The 24,575-nt window shown below is 37.0% G+C and overlaps 1 protein-coding gene across 1 annotated transcript in view; it reads right to left on the reverse strand.

Moving 5' to 3' along the window:
* Positions 1 to 662: 662 nt before the first annotated feature.
* Positions 663 to 24,575, reverse strand: part of CSMD1 (CUB and Sushi multiple domains 1) — a 1,554,536-nt gene continuing 1,530,623 nt past the window's right edge. The window contains exons 63-71 of the mRNA XM_058524846.1: positions 23,644 to 23,717; positions 21,729 to 21,840; positions 19,253 to 19,432; positions 17,912 to 17,956; positions 14,536 to 14,697; positions 11,411 to 11,523; positions 10,507 to 10,594; positions 4,316 to 4,448; positions 663 to 822 (exon numbers count right to left, since the gene is read on the reverse strand). Coding sequence (XP_058380829.1) covers positions 663 to 822; positions 4,316 to 4,448; positions 10,507 to 10,594; positions 11,411 to 11,523; positions 14,536 to 14,697; positions 17,912 to 17,956; positions 19,253 to 19,432; positions 21,729 to 21,840; positions 23,644 to 23,717 — 1,067 coding nt within the window. The remainder of the gene's footprint in view (positions 823 to 4,315; positions 4,449 to 10,506; positions 10,595 to 11,410; positions 11,524 to 14,535; positions 14,698 to 17,911; positions 17,957 to 19,252; positions 19,433 to 21,728; positions 21,841 to 23,643; positions 23,718 to 24,575) is intronic.

Here is a 24,575-nt window from a genome sequence, read left to right on the forward strand (position 1 = left end):
TCTTAGTCATTCATAACACACTAGTGCAAAAAATTGTGCATCAAAAATTCTGCAATAGAACAGCGGACTGGGAATTTGCAAATGGCCTTAGGAATGGATGCCAAGGGGAGCTGTGAGTTCCTCAAAGCTTGTCAGGTCTCAGGAAGGACAGAGGGAAGCATCAGTAGGTGTGTGCATCTACCAGAAAGGTGTCTTCTTCAAGAGAGCTTATCTCACTTTTTTTCCGAGTATTCGTACTCATGGGGGTTAAGAAACCAAACGCATTTTGTGGTGCTACCATTTTGTCACCGTGCCCGAAGGATGTATCACGTGCCCAGAGGATTGCATTGAAAGGCATCCCAGTCACACAGAAATAGGAAAGTCGGAGGCGTTAAGTACCACATGTTGGCCTGACGTGGCAGTCTTCCCGAAGTGTGCCTTTGTTACAAGCAGCTGCAGCCGGGCACTTAGAATCCACTTTCAGGCTGAAGAGAGACTTGGAGTTCGATCCTCAGAAGACTCTGGCACGTTAGACTGGAAATTCCCGCTGCGTGTATGCCAGTAGAAGATGTGAAAGGTTGCTGCAGCAAAGCCAAGAGTAGGGGAGAGTGATATATGGCACCAAGGACTCCTGCTCGTCCGTCAGAGGTATGGCTATGAATCAGTCCGTCGGGCACTGAAGGCTATACCACTGTGCAGACTGTGTTCAGGGTTGTGTCAAACCGCACAGCCTTCGCTTCTGTGGGTTTTAAGTTTGTATCATACATGGGGTTTTCAAATGAAGCTTGTCCATTGCTGTTTTCATGTCCGGCATAGCCATTGTATTGAACTTTTGGTCTTGTTCTGAAAGGAAGAGAGAGAACAAACCATGAGGCCCCCATTTCAAGAAAGGAGATCTCACAGCTGTGCACACGCAATGACCCTTCGGTCAGCAGGGAACAACACATGTGTGATGGCATACAAAACAGTGCCATGCACCTCCTCATACTTTACAGCTTATTTTTTTAATGGGTGGTTGGGATTATAAAGAAGTGTTAGGGAATTGAACCAGTTTCCAAAACCAAAGAATTATCTGATTCCTACTAATATTTGTGGCAAAATGGGAAGATCACCAGTGCTGGAATCAGACAGACTCCGGCATGGACATCTGCCTACCACTTATGAGTTATAAGACCTTGAGTAAGTCACCAAACATTTTAATCCTTCCTGTAGAGGAAAAATGGTTACTCAAGATGCCCACCCTTCAGGACAGCCAAGACTAAACTAAAATACAAACATATACTTTTGTTCACTGCCATTACTAACAGTCACTAAATGTTACCTATTTTTCTAATATAATTTTGTGTCTAGTGAGTAAGTTATAGAAAAAACACTATATGCCCTATTGAACTATTGTTTTCATTTTCTGGTTAAAAGAAAACCCATATACGAGATCTAAGATTACAGAATTAAAAGAATTTTAGATATAAAATACTTAAAGCTATCTAGTTTGCCCCCACTTTTTTCAGAAGAAATTACATAAGAAAAATATGCCAGGTGGTAAAAACAGAACTTTAATGTAAACAACCACACTAGCAAAAACATCACTTGATATTCGAGGTGAAGAAACTTCTGTTTTAGTGATTTACTATTGGATTTTCTGAAGTTACAATATGTTCACTAAGAAAAAGAGAACTAGAAAGTGTGTGAATCTTAGAAGAGCAGGTCTCTGTCAGCAGAACGGCAGCTTGCACCTGCCCTAGGAGCTGGCGAGGTCTTTGCTGTTGAACTTGAAAATGTCCCAGTCACAAAGGTTAGTAAACAGATTCAGTCAAATCCTAGTGAAGCTTGGACCTGGCTAAAAGGTTCCTTTAGTCTCCCAGGTCACTAGTCACCACGATTCCCTCATTGCTGGGAAATGCCACAGCGCTGGACCAGACTCAGGGACTGTGGAGAAGGAGATGGTGGGGACGTCCTGAGTCAGGAACCTGACTCTGAGTGAGAAAACAACTCCAAGGACACAAGGAAGGAGAGAAACTCAGAAATGAGCGGAAACAGGGTTTCATCTGGAGAACTACAGTGCTGTCTCGTTAAGGCATTTTGAGATCTGTAGACGGGAGGGAGCCAGTGGAGAGAAAGCCAACAGCTTGGTGTGTTCCTGGGCAGGTGGCAAGACCTCAGAGGAAAATGGACTTATGAAGTGCCTGGGCGACTGGGCATGTGTTCCTTGTTTCTGCAAAAATCCTCACATTCCTCATATGGCACAGAAGTAGAGAACCACAAGACCCTACAGATGTAGAAGTCACGGTGACTTAAGAACTGTTCTCCTGGTAGCCCTGAGATGAGAGAGCCTTCCTTCACTTTCCAGACACAGGGCAGCCTCTTGGAGGAGGAGCAGCGTTGGGAAGAGAGAGTCACACTGAGGTTAAATTTCCCACCAGTGCACAGGGGTGGAAATGCAAAGCAGGTGGCAAATTCGTATAAAAATGAGTGATAGCCCCCTCCCTCTAGTTTGTAGTCAGAGATCTATTCCCTGTGTTACCTTCACTGGGACATCTAATGTTGAATGTTTCTAGGGAGGTTTCTAAGGTTTGCAGACTATAGCTGTGGAGTATGTTGAATATTCCCCCAATGCCATGTTGTCTTAAAATTAAGATATAATAGGAAGTAACACTTAATTAACGTATAAGTATATATAATCATGAGAGCTTATCTTTTTAAAGGATAAGAAAGATGCTGAAAATAGCTTTCTCTGAGACTCATAAAAAGATCTGCCTCACTGGGAGGGGCACTGAGGAAAACTCGCTGACTCTTGGGGGTGCTGTCCGTCTCAGGCACATGGGTAGGGCAGAGGGAACTGCGGGAGGCACCAGAGGCATCCCTACTGACAGACAACATGTCAAAGGTGGGGAAAAGGGTCTTTAGTGAACTACATCTTCTCCTTGGGGTTAACATAGATGCCAAAAAAAGCAAAAATGAATTTGTAGGAATTATAAATTCCTACTGTGTGGATATTATATATCCTAGAGAAACTTGTGAAAGAAGATGTAGTTTTAATCTATACTAAAAGAAGAATTTGTACTATAAGAAGAGAAGCACTTCTAATGATGGCATTTTATTGGATAAGGTGCTGGGATATATTTACACAGTTACTAAATTTTCAACTAGCTCCAGGCAGAAATTTGAGGATAAGACTCACCAGACTTGTGTGCATAGGATATTTTTTCTCAAAATAAAAATAATAATAATTAATACAGCTGTGCCAATCTTTAGCTTTGTAAATAGCATCTGAGATTCCTCTCACTGGGTTACATTTTTAAAGTAAGAACATTACCAAGCATAGGAAAGTGGGGGCATACCTGTGAGTAGTTAATACAAAATTTTGAAGCGACATTCTTATTATTTTATATTTCAAAAAAAGTGTAAGAATGCATATTTAAAGCTATTCCATGAGGCATTAAGAAAAACCAATATCCTCATACCAGTTTTATTTTTAACCAGAATTAAGAAGAAATATCTGTATTCTATAAATAAACATTGGACATATTTAACATATTTTAATCTTATTTCAGGAGATCATAATTTTTATTATTATTTGTAGGGAATGCTGCTATTCCAAACAGTATTTTAGGGCAGTTCGTCATATGCCAAATTCCTCCAGGTAATATATTATCCATATAGAGACAAAATGTCTAACGATTTATATTTGTTCCAAAATTTATTTTTGATTTCATTTTTTTGGCATCCACGTCAACTCCAAGGAAAGGATTAATTTCATTAAAGTTGTTTTCTAAAGAATCAATTTCATTCAAGTTGTCCAGTTAGTAGGGATATGCAAATTAATAGATATTCAGAACATTTTTTCAAGAGACAGAACATATAAAATTGCTTAGTACATAGTATGAACTCAATTTGTTTTTGTTAAAAGAAGCAATAAATCAACAACTTATAAACCATAGATTCATGGAGTTGAAAGTGGCTATAGAGATCACTCTGTTTAATCTTCTGCTGGATGGTAGAAATACCATCTCAATGCTCCTGATAGCTGGCCATAGAGCTTGAAAGTGGAAATAAAATCCCTTATTGCATTTTTCAATGGAACCCAAAACACAGCATGTTATATCTTAATCCATTTACTTATTCTCCTAAAGTTTATTACTCAGAGATGTCTCACTGAAAAAGTATGGCAAATAAAATAAACAAAACAAAGCTTTGCCAAATGAGCATTCTTAGTGTAAGAGAGAATATTGCATAGTGATATAAAATATATGTGCATGTGAGTGGGAGAGCATGCACATTCATTAAACCAAGACTTTAGGATCACAACGTTTGCAAACAAATGGCGTTTCTACAGTACCTGTGTTTGTAGAGGTAAAATGCAAACCCTGATAAAATTAGAGCAAAGAATGGGACCAGAATGGCAGCTGCGACAGAGCCACTACTAGTGCCGTGATAATGATTTGAAGAATCTTGATCAGAGCTTAAGGGATCTGGAAAATAAAAGGAATATTTAATTTGCAGTTACTGTACTTATGCTTAAACGAAGATAAATTTGTGATAAATTTTATAAATGGATATAAATTCTACAAGAAGCAGAAGGAGTTGTAATTTCATGGAGAACCAACTGATAGTCTTTTCAAAAGATTTTAATATCCATCTTGATGACCAAGACACAAAAAACTGACTATTCCTTACTGACATAAAATAATACTATGAAAGGGTCTCACAGTTTCCATGTAAGGAAGGCAAAAGGGGCACTCCACATTCTGACTTTTGCTTATAGTTATAGATATTTGCATTTGTGTAGAAACTAACTGAAAGCATTTATATGGCTTTATCTACACACAGAGATGGGTAGTATTTGCTGTTTTCTCCCGCCCTAAGGCACAGACTCAGTAAAATGTAAATCACTGAAATTACATAAATATTCCATATCTCTATATAAATGGCATTACATTCTCCATATGTGAATATATTGTGGTAATCTACTTTTATTTTAGGTAGATTCCAAAATTCATTACAGAGTTTAGAAATACTCAAGAGAAGAATGCAGCTCAATGCTATAATGCAAGTGTCTATGAGGACACAAAGGAACGATAAAACATGATTTCTGTCCATTAGAAGGGAAGACAGATGTAAACATCTCAGATACCAAAAAGATTATATAATAATTAACTCTACAATCCGTATCTACAGTGGCAAATATGTGCATGGCACTCAGAGATACAAACATTGAAAATTCAAACAGAAAACATTTATTAAGTGATTATTGTCCAGTATAGAAGTTTGTTCTTGAAGAGTTTACTTATAAAATACGATTTTGAAATGTATTTGGCTTAATTGCATGGGCTCAGTCAATGCACATATGTAATGAATTATGATTGGGGTCGCCCAAATATAGCAGAATTGTTAAAAAGAAGCTGGCCTGGTTTTAGAAGCATATTTTTGGAACTTATGGAACATTAAATAGAAAGAGAAATCTTGTTTCTTTTTTTATGAATGATAAGTGCAAAGAAACAATTGAATATTAAAAAAGATTTAAATAGCTTTTTAAATAAAAACTCTTGAATTTCCACATACAATCTTAAAGATAATATTATTTGTCATTTGCTTCAATAGACGCAGGATTATGCTACTCCGTACCATATTAAGATCTAATATGAACATATTTTATCCTTGATGCTGGCTTTTTGTAATGCAATCGTATCTTTTTGAGATTCTTCCATATTGGCACATATGAATCAGATTTAATTTTTCATTTTCAGATGCATTCACCACCCACCAGGCAAGGGGAAAATGCAGGATATTGTTCCCTCTATATCTCAGCATCCAGGTGATAGGCGTGTGAGCAGAGTTAAGCTAATTACATGCTCCCACCCGGGTACGGAATCTGGACTGAGTGATGCAAAGCATCCCAAGATGGTTTAGAACTGATTCTCAAGGCTGTGGTGGTGCTAGAGCCTTGGGGACAACATCAGACGCCCCTGGTGGTGGTTCCAGGAGCAGCAGGCAGAGTCCAGGGGCAGTAACACCCAGCCACCAGGAGTGGCACTGTCTGAGAGGGAGAACCACAGTACACTGCTCAGAAGGCACCAACCCCATAGGTTTGTTGTGAGAATTAAATGTCAGGACATCCCAGCTACTTAGAACAATGCCTGGCACACAGCGAAAGTTCACTAGACCCATAACTACTAGAACATAAGTTCCATTATGCTAGGCTAGTTTTTTGGCTAGTTTTCCTCTTGAAGCTCCAGTGCCTACAAGAGAACCTAGAAGACAATACGTACTCAATATATATTCGTGAAATGAAAAAATGGCACTGTCTTTGTAGGATTTCAGCACCCACTGGTTTCCATTGCTAGCATACCTCATTCTCCAGGTGCCCATAATTCTGTGAGTCTCTTTGCCTCATTCTAATATATTTGTATTCTGCTTAAATTAACCAAAGTTATTTTCTGCAAACAGGACCATATACTTTCAGCCGTAATAGATATTAGACTTCCAATCAATAAAATCCTGGAAAATCTACACGTCACAAGAGACTTCACATCACAACACAGAGCAACATAAAAGAAGGTCTTTGTGAATTCTACAACCAAACTTACGCTGAAATTATTATGCTGTATGGAGCTCCTAGTTAATTTCATTTATTTACCTTGTTTTAATAATTTAAAGGGTAATACCATGCACATGATATTAATTAAAATGGCAAAAAAAGATATGAAAATAAATAATATAAAGGCCAATGGAAATAAAGCCCTTAAGGCTAGTCTTCCTCTCTATGGTTAACGGAGGTTTTTGCGTTTTTTTGTGTGTGTGTCCTTCCAGCAATGTACTATTAATATATATAATTGTTTCTCTTTTATTACTTTTCTAAAAAACAGAAATACTATATGCATTTTTTTGTATTTGGTTTTTTAAACTTAAAACCATATATTTTTGAGGTTCTTCCATCAGCACATATGAATCAGATTTAATTTTTTTTTTTAGGTGTATAGTGTTCTTTTAATTGGATATGCCAGAATTTATTTAGTCAGTCTACTTTTGAAGGACTTTTAGGCCATTCTAGTCTTTTTCGATAATGTGGCAATGAAACCCTTTTTCTGCAGCCATACATCAGTAGAAGTCTAAAGATACTGGATAGTTTCTCAGAAGTAGAATCATTGTCTAACAGAATTTGTAACTTTTAGTGCTGCTATATCTTACCTAATTGCCCTCCAAAATGGCGCTCCAATTTCATTCCAACCATTATTTCACGAGGGCCATTACAAAACACCTGGACGATTGTATAACATCTAACAGCCACTCTTCTTCTCCCTCCGTCTCTCACCCTCCCTCCTCCCATTGTCCCTCCTTCCTCATATTATCACGACTGCTACTACTGCTAGTCAGAGAAATCAAACACAGTATGCAGCTGTTTTTTCATTTACATTTATTTACTTAAGAATGAGGATGTTCACATGTTATAAGCTAGGCCATTCAATTTCTTTGAAGAGCATTATTGAAAGAAATTCACATACTATAGAATTAACCCATTTAAAGCATACATACAATTCAAGGGTTTTTAGTGTGTTTACATGGTGTTGCCATCATCACCACAATCTAAGCTGAGAACACTGTTGTCTCCCCTAAAATAAACCCAGTATCTGTTAGCAGTCAGTCCTCATTCTCCCCCACCCAACCTCCAGCTCTAGGCAACCATTAATCTACTTTATGTCTACATAGATTTGCCTGTTCTGGACATTTCATATCAATAAAATCATAAATATGTGTTTTTTGTGAATGGCTTTTCTTAGTTAGCATAATGTTTCCAAGATAATATTCCATTGTATGGATATACTACGTTTTGTTTATCCATTCATTAGTTGATGGACGTTTGGGTTTTTTCCACATTTGGGCTATTAGGAATAATGCTGCTATAAGCATTCATGTATAAATTTTTGTGTGAACATATGTTTTCAGTTCTGTTGGCTATACATGTAGCAGTGGCATTGCTGGATCTTACGGTAACTCTATGTTAACTATTTGGTGCCATTTTTACATCCCACCAGCAAGGTATGAGAGTTCCACCTTCTCCTCATCTTTGCCATCACTTGTTTCTGTCTTTATGACCATAGCCTTCCTAGTGGATACACAGTGTGTCTCTTGGTGGTTTTGATTTTCATTTCCCTAATGACTGATGATGTTGAGCATCTTTTCATGCGCTTACTGATCATTTGTATATCTTCAGAGAAATGTTTATTCACATCCTTTGCCAATTTTTTATTTAGGTTAGTTTTCTCTGTATTATTGAGCTGTAAGAGTCCTTATTATATTCTGGATACAAGTCCCTTATCAGATACATGAGTTGGACATATTTTCTCCCATTCAGTTTGTGTGTGTATGGCAGGGGGAGTCATTCAATTTTAATGGGGAAACCAATTCATTGTTCAGTTTCTTACACAAGTTTCTGCATTAGAGTTGTTTTTCAAACTGACTTGGTTTAGTAGCCATTTAATGCTAATCACTTTTTTCCGGTTTTTCTATTGACTGGAGACAATTGAGAGGTTATTTGTATCCATAAAAATAGGGATTAGCCATAACTCTTAAATGAATGGTTGTTATTAAAGCATTACTTAAACATAAACTATTCTAACTAGTTGAATGAGAGACTTGCTTGTGATTCAAATTATTTTGTGAAGCAAATTGTTTTTCCTGACAATAAGCTCATCATCACATGAGAATAAAGATTACTTGTTAAAGCAAGCTGTTATTTTGTTAGATTAAAAAGAAATGGGGTAAGGCAAAGGAAATTTGCAATAGCAAAGTGATAGTTCAGGTCAGGTTCATTGGATGGCTAAGTAAACTTAGACATCCACAGAGTATCTGTACAGCTCACTGGGGTGTCCTTAAATGAAATTACTAGAGCGTGTGCCACAGGCAGAAAGGAGGACGAATAACTACAGGGTTTGGCTTAGAGCAAGAGAAAACTTTACCCATCATTATTATTGGTCTAATGCATTTATTCTATTTCATTACCTCAAAATCCTATGACCCAATTTAAAATATCATCTCAACCGTTGCTGACACTATAATTTGAAGTTCTTCTATTTAAAACTACTGCATTTGGAATGGTGGAATTAGACTATTTTAGGATTAGTTATCTTTTTGACCAAGTCTTTTTAAGTATGATACTATACAGGTTGGAATACATTTCTTTTGGAATCCCTCCGTATTTTGATAAAACCTTATGAAATGAGTTTATCAGTGATAATCATCTGAAAATATTACACTCATGTGACTCTGAAAGGCAGCCCTGGTGTTGAAGCGTACATGGCAACATTCTTCTTTATAACATAATATGTTAATAGCATTCTACAAGTAAGGTATAAAGTGGCTTATACTATTCAGGAGAAATGTGGTGCTAATCTCATTACAAAAATGCATTTTCTCCTGTGTTGGTAGTGACGAGTATAGTAACGACTTTTGTGTGAAAAGAGCTTTAGCATGTGTGGAGCTGATGCTGATATCGTCTCTTCATCTTCCTGACAACCAGAGCTGACTTCTCTCTTGAGTTTTCAGATAAAGAAACAGGCTGAAGAGCATTTTCCCTCATCCTCGATTAGAAAACTGGCCAAGTGGATGAGGTAAGATTCAAATCTAGTGGTTTTTTCCATATTTATTTTCCTTCTGTAACTACTAAGGTAAAAATCAAGTAGTGGAGAAAGATATAAATAAGGAAGAAAGACCTGTCTGTCTGTCTGCCTATAGGAAACTTTTTTCCCCATATGTAAGTCATGAACATCTTTTCACGTCAATATCTAGTCCTCCTTCCTTCAACGAAATACACTGAATGATACTGTTTTCTATTTAATGTAACACATCGCATCAAATTATTTAAGCAATTCTTTTATGATAGATGTGTAAGATATACAGGTTGCTTCTACCGTCAACTATTAAAGCCCGGCCTGCTTTAGACATACCTAAATATGCAAAGAACAATCTTCACACTTGTCTGATTAAGAATTCTAGAGACAGAATTGGTGGATGAAGAAGTATTGCCAAATCGTACATATCTATTCATACATCCACCAAAATTCAACACCCAAATGTCTATTTCTACTGCCCACTCAAAATCATTTTTTAAAAACTTTGTCAATCTGATAACTAAAAATGATCTATCTTTGTTGCCATAATACGTATTTTTGAAGTTGATCTTTTGATGGTTTGTTGGCCACTTCTAGTTACTCTTACAACTTTCTTCGGGTAATGTAGTTTGTTTTTTTTAAACTGAGTTTTGTCTTTGTTTTTTTTACCCTCATTTTTAATATCTCTTTATATAGTAAGAATATTAATTTCACGTCTGGCATATTTATTGCATTTTTTCCGGCTTTGTCTATTTTGCTGTTCAGAAGAATCTTTTTCATTCAGTTGTAAAATATGTCAGTCCCTCGCATTATTTTTGTTTATATTTCTTTTCGAGTCATAATCTTTCCATTACTTCTCCACATAATGATTTGAAGGCCAAACTGATATTTGCTTAAAAAGAATAACATAAGTGCAGTTTACCTTGTCTTTCAAGCTTGAATTTTCCAAAGTCTTTTCCGTGTATATCACCTTGAAAAGTAAATCCTCCTCTTTCAAGTCCTGATGATACCTGACACGCAAGAAACGGAAGAAAAAAATACGCATTAACAGGATTAACAGTAATCTCTTCATCATAATATAACTGTTATTTCTCATATTTAGATATCATGGGCTAAATATTTTGTTTTTTCCTGTTCCTTTCAGTGATACATTTACGGGTAAAGATTGGAAAATACAGACGTGAACTCCAGCTAACATTTAAATTTTCACAATTTCATTTTGATCTTGAAAATGGTAGCAAATTTTACAACATATTAGAAGGTTCCCTATCCTTTGTAAAAGGGGGCAAACACGCACTAATGTATAACCTACGTTATGTCAAACTCACTTTGTGTCACAACTATCGGCTGGTGTACCTCATGGAATGCTGTACACCCTGAAGTCAGATAATGAACTAGAATACAAATAAATGGTTAACTTGCAACAAAGGATATTAAAGGGGGCATCTCAAAGTTCTCTGTTTCCCTGGGAATGACTTTTCTTTGAAACTTCCAATGGCCTTGGAAAGATCAGGGCACCACTTATATGGTGGAAAGTGGTGCTAACAAGCACAGAACATGGATCTACGTTCTTCTTTTGTCCCTGGCAATAACAATCCATGTGCTCATGGCCAATTTATTTCTCATTTCAGAGACGGGGCTTCTTCCATTATGAAATGAAGGGGTGAAGTGGCCATGCGGTTAAGAAGAGGGACTGACTGCTGGGTTTTCAAGGGGCAGAGACAAGATGGCTTCTCAGAAAGAAATCTCCTCTGCTCTCTCACCTCCCCGCAGACGGTAATGACTGGAAAACCCACGCTCTGTGACAATCCTCACAAAGTACTTACATAACCATCGAGTCCCCAGTTGTCGTTTTCAAACTTGCTGACAAAGATATCTACCGGACCTTTAATCTGAAAAGCTTTCAGAAGTAAGTGGGCCTCCTCCTTCTTGTAAACGCCTACGAGAAGATTGAAGTCCATTATTCTCACATCACAAGAATTCACAAGAGTTAATAATTCAGGCCTTCAATCCATTTGATTTGGAAAATGGTACAGAAATGATAATATCATACATAACAGAAATTATTGTGTTCATTTTTAAATTTTAGCTTTAGCACTTCTTTTTTCCTTAAAATCACTTCTTGTGAACGTCCTCATCTGTCTTGATGGGTATAATCCATTTCACTAAATTCAACATCTTTATCCCACCGAAACAATAAAAGCAATATGCATTCAATTATATTAATTTTTAAAATCTATCATTTTTTATTCATATTTTACTCACTTCTGAAAAGGATGTAGAAAAAAGAGACCATAATCATAACCCTAAATATAGCTCCTTAAAAGATGAACTGCACCCATTAATACGAAACAAACAGCATGATGAACAAAGCACGATGGACATATTGTGTAGCCCAGCAGCTCTTGGGCATGAGGTGATTAAACAGTGACCCCTCCCAGAAAGATTGCTTCATAATGATGCCCAGGGATGTCATGGCGGGGCATAGACAGGGAACGTCTCTTCAGCTACAGCTAGTTCCCTACCCAAAAGAGATAATAAACAAACAAACAAATAAATACATATTAAAGTATTAAACAAACAATGATGAACCCAAATGTCTTCTGTCCAGAGAAGACAGGTTCAGAGAGTGCACCAATTAATTCCCACTAACTCAGATGAGAGACGCAAAGCTCTAATATCCCAGGAATAGTCTGCATGGCCAAGCACACAGGATGGAAGGGACCCATTGTTCAAGTCAACTGACAAGAAGGACCACTGAAGACTTTAATTTGGGCTGATGTCCATTTCCGCCATCAGCAGCTCTATGTTTTTGGCAACAGATTCAACCCCTAAAACTCTGAACCTGAAGCTACAAGTAGAGATAATAAAATATATCTTTATGAGAGTTTTTTTTATGCTGATTAAACAGCAGCCTCCAACAGAATCTCAGTGTCCTAGCTGGCACTACACAATGTTAGTTTCCCTTCCTCCTCGATTCTGTTTCCTAATCAGAATTCACATGCCAAGAAGTCTCCATATCCACTGGGACTCAGCTGGAACAAGACTTGATCCAAACGCTTTCCCAGTCTAGACAAGAGATTTCTCAATGCTGGTCCATGGAGATCAGCCCCACCAAAATCACACTGGGACATTTTCTTTGGGGAAAAAATAGATTATCCAATGTAGTCGGGTGAGACTAAGGAATCTAAATATTTAAAAAGTTCTTCAGTTTATTCTGACACATGACTAGGTCTGAGCACCTGGACTAAATCATTTATGCATTCACAAGTTCAAGGCACAAAGCAGTGTGTGGGCCCCTAGACCAGGGATTCCTAAATATGTACCTGTTAAAAATCTATGAGCATGAATGATTCTGCTTTTCCTAAATCCAGGGTATGTGCACTGTTTTCAGATGTTTTCCCTTCCAAGGAAGCAGGAAAGTGGGATGTGACGAATGGGGGAACATTTGACTTGTCATCATATTTTCTAAAGATCAATCATGGCTGTCTAGTGACCAGGGAGAGAGGAGGTGCCATTTGGGGGTCTCTTGGTGTTCAGAACCAGCCTGGCCTTGTGGATAACTCAGGGAGAGTCTTAAGCCTTTAGGAGTTGGTCTATAGAAAAGATATATTGTTGTAAGAAGTGAGTTTTTTTTTTATCATTTATTAGTTTATTCTGTCACTACAAAACTTATTAGTCATTCATCATTTAAATATCTGGCTTCATTAGAAACTATTTTAACATCTTTACTAAAATACAGTAAGTAATTTGCTTTAAAAAAACCACGATGAACGAGTGTTCTGATTTCCTCTCACTCACCTACTATGCCCCTCAGTGTCAGCAGTCTGTAAACCAGTAAGACAGCAGGACCGAAGACTGAGGGTCAAATGATCCTCCACTTAAAAGTGCTAATCAGCTATGGAACCTGCTCTCTCTACCTCTCCCCTCCATATTCTAACATATGTACAAAGATAAATAAAAACTTTTAAAAAGACACTAGGTTTAATCATGAAGGTGATTCTGTGCCTCATTGGTTAAGTGTGTGGGTTCAAGATTCTGTTTGCTGAAATTCTGATGCTGAGCTCAAATTCTACCCCTGCCGTGTCACCTTAGGAAAGTGATTCCTGGGTGTGCCTGTCTGTCTGTCTGTCTCTTCTCTCTCTCTTTTTAATTGATAAAAATGTGTTTAATAAGAATACTTACATCATAGGATTGATGTAAGAATAAAAAAGATGATATATGTGTAGTACTTAAAACAGTGTCTGGCATATAAATCAGAACTGTTGTTATTTTGTTAATTGCGGGATGAGAAAAGAACTCATTAGGAGCAATGAGTTAAAAAAAGGATATCAAAAGAATGAAGTTTGGAGACATGCATATCTGGATATAAATCTCACATCTTTGATTTAATATGTTACGTGCATAATCTTGAGAAAATTTATTCACTTTTCTGTACCAGTTTTTTTTTTTGACTTTGCCCAACTGTTAGACTAATGTAAGTCTTCTGAGCATGTTTTTTCTGTTTTTTTGAGGAAAATTTGCCCTGAGCTAACATCTGTTGCCAATCTTCCTCTTTTTCTTTTTTCTCCCCAAAGCCCCAGTACATAGTTGTGTATCCTAGTTGTATGGCCTTCTAGTTCTTCTATGTGAGCCATCTCAGCATGGCTTGACGAGCAGTGTGTAGGTCCATGCCTGGGATCCAAAGCAACAAACCCAGGGCCGCCAAAGCGTAGCATGTAAACTTAACTGCTGTGCCACCAGGCGAGTCCCTCTGTACCGGTTTTGAAATCTTTAAAGTGAGAAAATAATACCAACCTACCATGGTTATTGAGACGAGTCAATGAGATGTACTTTATGCAAAGCCAACGTGTTCTTAATAAGTATTTAATAAATGTTAGCTCTCTCCCCTGTGACATAAAGTTCTACTTCTGCTCACGTTACATGTTTAGGAAAACTCCTCAGGGCCTACCTGTCAGTCTCAGCTCCACCTGAGAGGTTTCAGCGAAGGTCGCGTTCACCTGACTACTTGTTGCATTGAACCAGTCCACAGTTAGAGTTGCCGGTTGTCTTTTCCCCAAGTATTCATAATATCCCTTCCACACTGAATTGATGAAAAATACATCTGAAGGAACTGTAGGGGGGGGGAAACAGATGAATGTTAGCACACACAGAAAAATTAAATTCAGATATTTTAAAACAGAGAAGGCATAATACTGCTCAGTGAGACATCACAAATAATGACAATGAAGACAGATGATGGATCCCAGTGTCCCCTCATAGCACGTGTAAACATCAAATGAAACCGGGGGGGGAGACTATCGTGAGGTGCAAATACACATTTTTTACTTTGTTGGAGAAATATTTTAGATGCCAAAGCACACCTGTTTCAACAGACCTGCCAAGGCCAGAGGGTATGGTGAAGTGGTACTACTACTATGAGGTTAGATTTGATTGTGCTTAATAAGAAATATGTTCAACTGACCCAGGAAATCACTACTGATATTTCATTTAGCATCCAAGTCTACTCCTTGAAAGACTTGGAAGGCTCAGAAGAACTGACATATATCCTCTGTCAGGAATCTCCTGCCCTCAAAAAGCTTGCGTTTCAAAGCACCACTTTGACTATACACACCCAGCATATGAAGACAAAGCTGTTTTATTTCTTGAGGACTTTATTTTGTAATTAGAGCCAATCTCTCATCCATGCTCTTCTACTCTACTTTAATTTCCTTGTAAAAAATATCCCAATATTGGTAAGAAAGTTGGATTCAATGATGTCAAATGTCATACATATATATATATAAATGACATTATATATATAAATCTTTCTTTTAAATTTAGAAATAAAAGGCATAAAGTCTTTTTAAAACATTAAAATTCATCTAGGACAGGAATACTTGCAAAGATTATTAAGATATTCTCTCTTGTTTTCACTGGTTATAAAAAAATGAAACTTATTTTTCACATTTCTGCTAATAAATGTATACAAAATCCTGCCATTTTCACAATATTAATATAAAATTTTACAGAATAACTGACGTAAGTCTACATCAAAGATTCCACTAAGTTTCTCTTTGCTTTTTGCCTCATGATGTGGCTAAACTGTTTAATTAGATAAGATCCACTGTAAGTAGAATTGGTCAGCAAGTATCATTTGACTTTCTGGGTAGAAATAAAGATGCATTTCTCCCTATAAGTGTTTTTTAGCAAATCCACTTATAGCAACAAATGATGACACAAAGATACTGTGTCTGTGTTCATGCTCTTTTCAGTCCAGTTGGCCATTTTCCTGTGTCCCACACAGGCTAAACCTACAAAACATATCCTAGCAACACAAGAGTTAAAGAACAGAATGTAATCACTTCCTACAGCTTTGAATAGACCCAACATCCTAATGATAATCATTTAAAAAATTCAGTGCTGGGGCTGGCCCAGTGGCGCAGCAGATAGGTGCGTGCCCTCCGCTGCAGCCGCCAAGGGTTCGCAGGTTGGGATCCCGGGTGCGCACAGACGCACCACTTGTCAAGCCAAGCTGTGGTGGCGTCCCATATAAAAAGTAGAGGAAGATGGGCATGGATGTTAGCCCACAGCCAATTTTCCTTGGCAAAAAGAGGAGGATTGGCATTGGATGTTAGCTCAGGGCTGATCTTCCTTACCAAAAAAAAATAATAATAGTAAAAATAAAAAATTAAATGTTTAAAACTGAGATATCAACACAGGCATCTAACACATTTGCTTATTGATAAGTGACATTAAACACTTCTACCCCTCTATCAGCAGCATCACAGAGGCCCAGTTTTAATCCACAAGCTGAAAATCAATTTATTTTCCTTCACTAAAATTAATAGCCTTTAAGATAATATGAAGACTCTTTTGCCCAATTAGAATTTATACACTCAGCTGAGCTATTAATGCACTTGTTCAAGTCATTCACTTAAGTTAGTCTTGTTGGCATATCAGAGACATGGGTCACAACTGACTGGGTCAAGTAAGGCATAACCAGTGTCTGAGAAGTGGCTTATTTGTATTCATATCTGACCATCAGTGATGTGGTAAGATGGGCTTTTTGAGTCCTTGTCATTTGACTTGTTGTCAGTAGCTTGCAGTGTAATGTAACCGAAAATCGAGGTGTGTTAGGATGTGCCGCCTTGATAAAGAACCATATTTAATTAGCACTTCCCTTCAGAGAGAATGACGTAACGTATACTTCAAAAAAAAGTGTGCAGATAGTTTAATATCTTAAACGAAAAATAAACAAACAAAAACAGAACAAACACACCACCACCACCACCACAACAGATTGCATTTCCTTCCACTGAGGAGAATGTTGCCTGGATAAGGAGTATCAATATCTGTATTTGATTTGTAAATAACACTTAAATACAGTAGTCCAGAAAGATTAAAAAAAAAGTAGTTTCTATACTTCATGGTGTACATTGAAGAAATTCCTTTAGTCACACTGGGACATTTTGCCTCATCTAAGAATTAAATGTGTAACACAGCACTGTGACTTAACAATAGCATTACACACACTCTTTCCACATTTGGTTCTAGAAAAGAGATTTATGTCTAAGATTTATGTCTAAGAGTGGTTAAAACCCAAATAAGAAAAACACTAGGAAAGTGGCCTTATATATTTATGAAGCTTTTCTATTTCTGTTTAAGAAAAAAAGCTTGACTTACATTATAATTTGGGGACACACTGTATTATCTAACTAGTCTCTGAATTTATAACACAGATACAATATGCCAGATGATCTGGAGTAATGAACACCCTCCTTGGGAACCAGGACTGCATCTTTCCAGTTTGCTGTATCATGCATTTAGCAAGGCACCACATACAACAAAAAGCAATAATTAATATTTTAGGAGGCTGAGGATGCCTGAATTATGGAGATACTTGAAAAAAAATGGAGCTTTACATTTGAACTGCTCAAATTAAGAGTTTATGCTGTCATAATGTTTCATTTACTTTAGCTTCCTCATTTAGAGGAAAGAATCGCAACCCTCTTTATAAGGCTCTCCATTATATCACATTCTATCATCAACATGTCATATCCATTTCTGCCTACAAAATGCCTAAGGCACCTTTTAATGAAATAGTGTGCGATAACACCAAAGGTTTTCCTTTGAAGTAAAGTATTGTTATTCTATTAACAAACCACTGTTAGGAAAGAAATAGAAATCTGCACAGGCTTGCCGTTTTAAATAATTGAAACATTAATTTGCTCATGGACTAATGGAATCAGAAATTTGCATGTTAAAATTTGTTTTACTGTACAGTGTAGAGTGGGGAACAAATTACTTCATTTGATTTAAATCTGTAACTGTTCTGGTATACAAACCTGGAGTTTTAGTAACTGTTTCATTAACTTCTCTCACTCCTTTACCTACAAGTAAAAAGACAAATTATCATTTTCAAAAACATTTATTTTTGAATAAGTTTGAAAAAATGTCAAATTGAAGCAATTTTCCTTTCTCCAGATTTCTTGAATGTACAAAATATAAATATCTTATACATATCCGTTGTAAACCCATATATTCACAGCAGAATATCCATGGTGTTTATGGGAAAACTGAGTATAATGGTGAAAATCAAGGAAGACCTAACGTGTCTACTTGCATTTGGTGTGCTACAACAGAGAGCCTTGCAAAGGAGGGTGGTTTATACCCATCTTCTGACTCTTGTTTGGGGCATGCTGCCCCTAACTACAAGGTAATATACAGAATAATTAAGATTTCATAACCTCCTAATTTTCCAAGTCCCCACCCAAATCAATGAACTTACAAGTTCATATTGAATAACACCAAATTATTTCCCTTGCAGAACGCTTAATCTGGTCAATCAAATTAGATTTAACTCATCATCTCTTAGCTTTTATAGTTTTAATCAAACTACAAACTATCATTTTTTAAAGTTTGTATTCTTCTACTTCTGACAGAGAAGGGCAATAAAAACATAAGTGACTTAAGAATTCCTAACTTGAGAACTATAAATAGGCTCCAGGAAACTAGACCTAAAGTCACGGATTTCATCCCACTTCATAATTCCTGTTTATGCTGTTCAGGTCTGGATGAGTATGTAATCTGCGTTTGGTGGGGAACCTCAAAGGTTAGCTATCATTAGATCTGACCCACAGTTATTACTCTCATTTGTAAACCCACAAATTTGTAATTAATGCATCATTTCCACTTTAATTGCTTTTGTAATTTTGAAAAGTAGAACCAATGTCAAGAACACTTAAACATATTCCACCACCAAACAGCTTGTGGTCTTAAAAATAACTAAGTTTAATTTATACATTTACCAACATTTCGTGATATTTGCCCCTTTTCGTTTTAAAAAATACATTTTCCAAATACATATCACATATTATTTTCCTTTTCACTCATAATATTTTTCTTCAACCAAATAGCTTTTCTCTTTGGCTTAAAATGTGATTAGCCAATAATAAAATCGACATATCTACTTAGCCTATGCCTCCATTGTATCAGACACTTATTACACACACATTCACACACACACGGCTCACACACATTAAGCACAGATTGAGTCAGGGTGACTGACATCACTTCCATGATGGAATTTACTTATGGGTCTTAAGCTTGGACCTTAGTCTGATGGGTAGTTGGTACTCGTCTCTGCTCTGCAGGAATGTATTTTCACCTCCTCCTCAGTGACTTACTTTTACAGACAGGTGATTTCCCCGTCCATTTCATATCTGCTTTGCATGTCCTGTGCTCAGATCCCCCCGCGAGGAAGAATCCCGGATGGCAGGTGTACACTAAGGTGTAACCGAAGGTAGGAAGATCGATGGCTCTCACATCCGCGTGGGCTGGTGTTTCCGGCTGTCTGCAGGCATGCGCTGAAACGGTATTGATTCCATTAGGAAACTCTGAAACCTGTTTCATTATAGAGTTAGCATATGTGTCTAAAGAAATACAGCAAAAATTTGGAATTGTGGGCTGGCCAGGTGGCGTAGCGGCTGGGTTCTCATGCTCCACTTCTGTCGCCCAGCATTCGCAGGTTCAGATCCCGGGAGTGGACCAACACATGGTTAACCAAGCCGTGCTGTGGCAGCATCCTCCATACAAAATAGAGGAAGCTGGGCACAGATGTTAGCTCAAGGCTGATATTCCCAATCAAAAAGAGGAAGATTGGCAACGGATGTTAGCTCAGGGCCGATCTTCCTCACCAAAAAGAAAAAAAAGAAAGAAAAATTTGGAAATGGCTATAAAGTTAGTTTACAACTTAAAATTGTGAACACACTCACTTTAAATACCACCAATATTCTTGTCTCTGCAATTTTCAACATAATGAAGGCTTGGTATTTGCCAGCTCTCTCTCTCCTTCTCCCTCCTTCTCCCCCTCTTCCTCTTCCCCCTCCTCATCCTTACATATATATGGATATGTATCCATATATCCTTCCATCCGGTATGTATATAATACACATATATGTACATATACCTCTCCCTCTCTACATATATGTGTGTGTAATTAATTATGTGTAGAAATTTAGTATAGAAATCATAGCTTTGAAATAGATCACTACTGATACACTGTTAAGATAAATGTGTTAAATTTCCTTAAAAGACCAGTCTTATAAACTAAACACACACAGATTGATACACATTTAGAAATATGTACTGATTTTTGTCTTATGGTAATTAGCAAATTTACTGTTCAGTTAAATGAATAATTAATTTTGGTAAAAATTTGATGCATGTTTAGAAAGTTAATTGAAGTATTATAGATTTTTATTTCTTTTAAAAATATAATTTAGTAGTAAGTATGATTATAACATTTAGATCTCAAATAACTTTTCATTCTTTATAAAGTTCACATATATATCTCAAGTGAAGGACTTGGCAGATTATTATAAAACAAGATTACAAGATTAAAATTGTGAATGCAATCATTTTAAATATTGTAATATTTTGTAATTCAACAACCTTTCAACATAATGAAGATCTGATATTAGCAAGTTCCACACACAGACACACACACACGTATCTATTATATCAATTATATTATATACATATGTATCTATTACATATAATTATACTATATGCATATAATATACCTGTGTGTGTCTGTAATATCCACATATACAATTTAAGTAGAGATGATAGCTTTAAAATAAATACATATCTGATAATACTAATAAATAAATATTAAAAAAAATTACATCTCATATACTATTAAAATAATTTTTTATAACATTCTACTGTTCTTATGTTTAACAGTAAGAGTGAGATACTAAATTTCACTAAATTGATGGAGGATGAAAAATTGATTTACTAATCGTTCATATAACATTTCTTCTAATTTTCATGATTAAGTCACAAAATTAAAATTTGATCCTACGTAACCATTTGAATGATCAATTCACATAGACTTCAAAGACAACATTGTTTTGTGTGTGTGTGAGGAAGATCAGCCCTGAGCTAACATCCATGCCAATCCTCCTCTTTTTGCTGAAGAAGATGCCCTGAGCTAACATATGTGCGGATCTTCCTCCACTTTATATGGGACGCCGCCACAGCATGGCCTGACAAGCAGTGCCTCGTTGCGCGCCCGGATCGGAACCCGGCGGCCAGCAGCCCACCGCGCGCACTTAACCGCTACCCCACAGGCCTGCCCCTCAAAGATAACGTTTTAAACTTGTCTGTTTGTACTCTGACATGTCACACGGCCCAGTTTACCGCCTCTTCAATAACTTGATGGAAACAGACTAGAAGAAGAAGAATATGCACCACTCAGTTTTCTCTCTGCGAATGGTAACTAATGTTATTCACTCATCTTTGGTTTCCCCCAGTTTCTCAGACTTGGTGGGCCTCACTATCACCTGGGGGCCTGGTAAACCACAGGCTGCCCCCCTCCCCTTTACTCCCCCACCCACCCCCAGCCCCCAGCGCTCCTGAATCAGCAGGTCTGGGGCGGGGCTCGAGAAGTCGCGTTACCGCCAAGCTCCCAGCTGATGCTGGCGCTGCTGGGTTCTAGGGAATCAAGCTTTGAGGAACACTGGTTTAGGGGATTAAGAACCATCAAACAAACAAAAATAAAACAGTCCCTCATTATTTCCCTCGAAGGGAAACCCTTCCCAGACGTTGGAGAATGAAGAGCGTATTGCTGAGCGTGGAGGAAAAAACGGCACTTACGTATGCATTCGGTCTGTATGCCGCTCCACGTTAAATTGGCCAGGCATGTTCGAGTCGTGGAGCCTTGGATGTGGTAACCTTTTCTGCACCTGAAGAACACCATGCTTCCCACCTAGAGAGGAAGTCTGACATTAGCTTCAGAGGCCAAATGACATGCTCGGTATAGGCGCGTCATGGTGGAAGGAAGTTCCAGGGTGAGAGTATACCAGTAATTTTTCACTTTTTTATCAAGCCAGTGTTTGAATTGACATGTCTGTTTAAACTGCGTGTTAAAGCATTATACACAATGCAGATTGCTCGATGTGTAACGTGAGATCTTGGATTTTGGTGAATGATGATCATTTAAGAGGCAGTTTATTTGGGTATCGAAAGTAACCTTATTCTCTTTCATCGTAGCCTTACCTCTCTTTAGTTTGTAATAATTATTTTTTTCCTTTTCCATTTTGCCCGCTACTCTTATTTTAAGCAATTGGTATTCATTAGTAAATTACTTTTGTTAACTCTCCTGGGAACTGGCCAACTCCTGTTCTATCATAGAATCCTTCAAAACTCCATCTGTCCTTCTGGAGGGTCAAACACAGGAACTATTTATTGCTACCCAAATGTCAAACACCTTCCCACCAGACCTTTACCAAGCTAATCCTCACCTAATTCTCTATACTTTGCTAAATTTCACTTCCTCTGCGCATTCCTTCCTGATCTTCCAAGACTGCATCATGTGCTGCTTTCGTGCATTTCCCCAGCATCAAATGCCCATGGTGTCACTTACTACAACGCACCAGATGTGCCTGTATATTTATCTATTTTCCTAATTTAACTGGAGGCTCCTTCCATCGGGGATTCCCAGTGGTCACTAAACATGTTTTTAGAGAATGAGTTATGGTCCTGTACTGAGGGCACCAAAGATCTCCCATGATCACATATGTCTGGAACATGAGAACAGGGGATGGGGAAACAGAAGAGGAAAAGAGCCCAGCTCACACACAGCTGCTCCAGGCCTGGAAGGCAGCTCTGTGTACATCTTAGTCCCACTCAGGACCACGTCATTAGCTAAGGCTTTAATTATGAAGCACGTAAATGTCCAGGTGAGAGTCCATCCTGATACCTGCTCTGAGGATTTAAACCAGTTATTTAATTCCTCTGTGTGTGTTTCCTCCTCTGGGTCAGTCCCTAGCTCCCTCCTTGGGATTTTGGGAAGAACAACTATGAGTAAAACATGTGGCAAGAGTTGCTACACTGAATAGTGATGAAGAATGTCAGAAAAGAAGAGCTGCATCTTAGCTCTGGCACCTAAAAGTAGAAGTAGGAATTTATAAAGAAAAAAATTCAAATTTCTCCAAAGGTCAGATGAATAACTAATTGGAGGATCAAAGCTTCATTACCTTCCATTTTTAGGTCTTCCTCCAATATTACCTGAGTGTTAATGTACTTTTTATTTAAAAAGTCAAATGAACTTTCAAAAGTGATATTGAGTATCCTAATCATTCACATAGTTAGAAAAAATCATATGGAGACGAGCTATTACAAAGTAGGGTTAGACTAAGAGGCTTGAACTAGAATTTAGTAGTATTCATCCATTATATCAAGTTGCTAAACGGGTCTTTTTATGTGTAGTTATTCAGTGACAGGTTAGTTTGATTTGAGAACTGCCATGTCAGTTCAGTAGACAAAAAATACAAAATTATGCATGCTTTCAAATAGAAATTAATATAGCAATTAACTACTGTGTGAATTAAGATACACAGTTATCTCAATTTTGACAGTTAAAATATCATGCAGAAATCCTCTCTAAATGAATTTTATTTGGGCAAATATAACATAAATCAGATATGGTACAAAAAAACATACACATATGTTTAAGTACCAGTTACATTTTATACTTACAGAAAAACATAGTAAAATAAAAATGAAATACCTCATATCCTCTTGAGCTATTTTGTATTCCAAAGTGTGGAGTACCAGGGTCTGGGCAGGTGTTATGAGCAGGATCTGAAATTCACATGTAAAAAAAACCAGAACACCAGACATGGTTATTAAAGGAATTCTAATATTTTTACTAAAATGTCCTACAAAATTGAGAAAATTGTGTTTTGACAAATGTGCAAGATGTTTTGCATGCAAGTTAAAAATTAAAGTAAATTGCTATTTTCGTCTTCTTTTCAAACACCTTTAGATATTAATCTTTAATACTTTATCAGACTCTAAATTGCTCTGCATGTTATTTTCTATATCAGAATAAGCACGTTCTTTTCCATTCTCTGGTTTAATTTTTCTCTACTGGCATATTATACTGGTTGGTTAATAATATACTATCTTCAATAATTCTCTCTTTTGATCCTCTGTTTTTTTTAAGGATTCAATTTATGGCCATCTGCTTTGGTCATCTAAAATTTATTCCAAATTTCTTGAATTAATTTTCCTCAAGATTCAAAATGAGAAATATATTGAATGCTTTCAAATTGAAGCATATAGTAGACCAACAGTGACATTTTTCTAAAAAATGCAGGACTTGAGCAATCAGAGAGCACTGTATTTTTATTATTTTCCGCTCTCCAGCTGCTAGTGTGGAAAAAAAGTAGTTAACTTAAAAAAATTTTTGTTTTCAAGAGAAAAATGTTTTCTAGTATAACAATAGCTGCCATATAGCAGTAGTTCAAATCAAATGGCAAGAAACATTCTTATAATTAGAAAAAGCTGTGCTTCAATGAAATGATCTCTAATCCCACCTTTATTTTTAAGTAGATGTCATTCAACTTCTTAGAAAACAACCAAGAATAAAACTCATTAATTGTTTACTACACACATGCAGAACACCCATCCTTCTGCTCAGTTAAGCTGGTGAACAAG

This window comes from Diceros bicornis, chromosome 29 (assembly GCF_020826845.1).
Source record: "Diceros bicornis minor isolate mBicDic1 chromosome 29, mDicBic1.mat.cur, whole genome shotgun sequence".
NCBI lineage: Eukaryota > Metazoa > Chordata > Mammalia > Perissodactyla > Rhinocerotidae > Diceros > Diceros bicornis.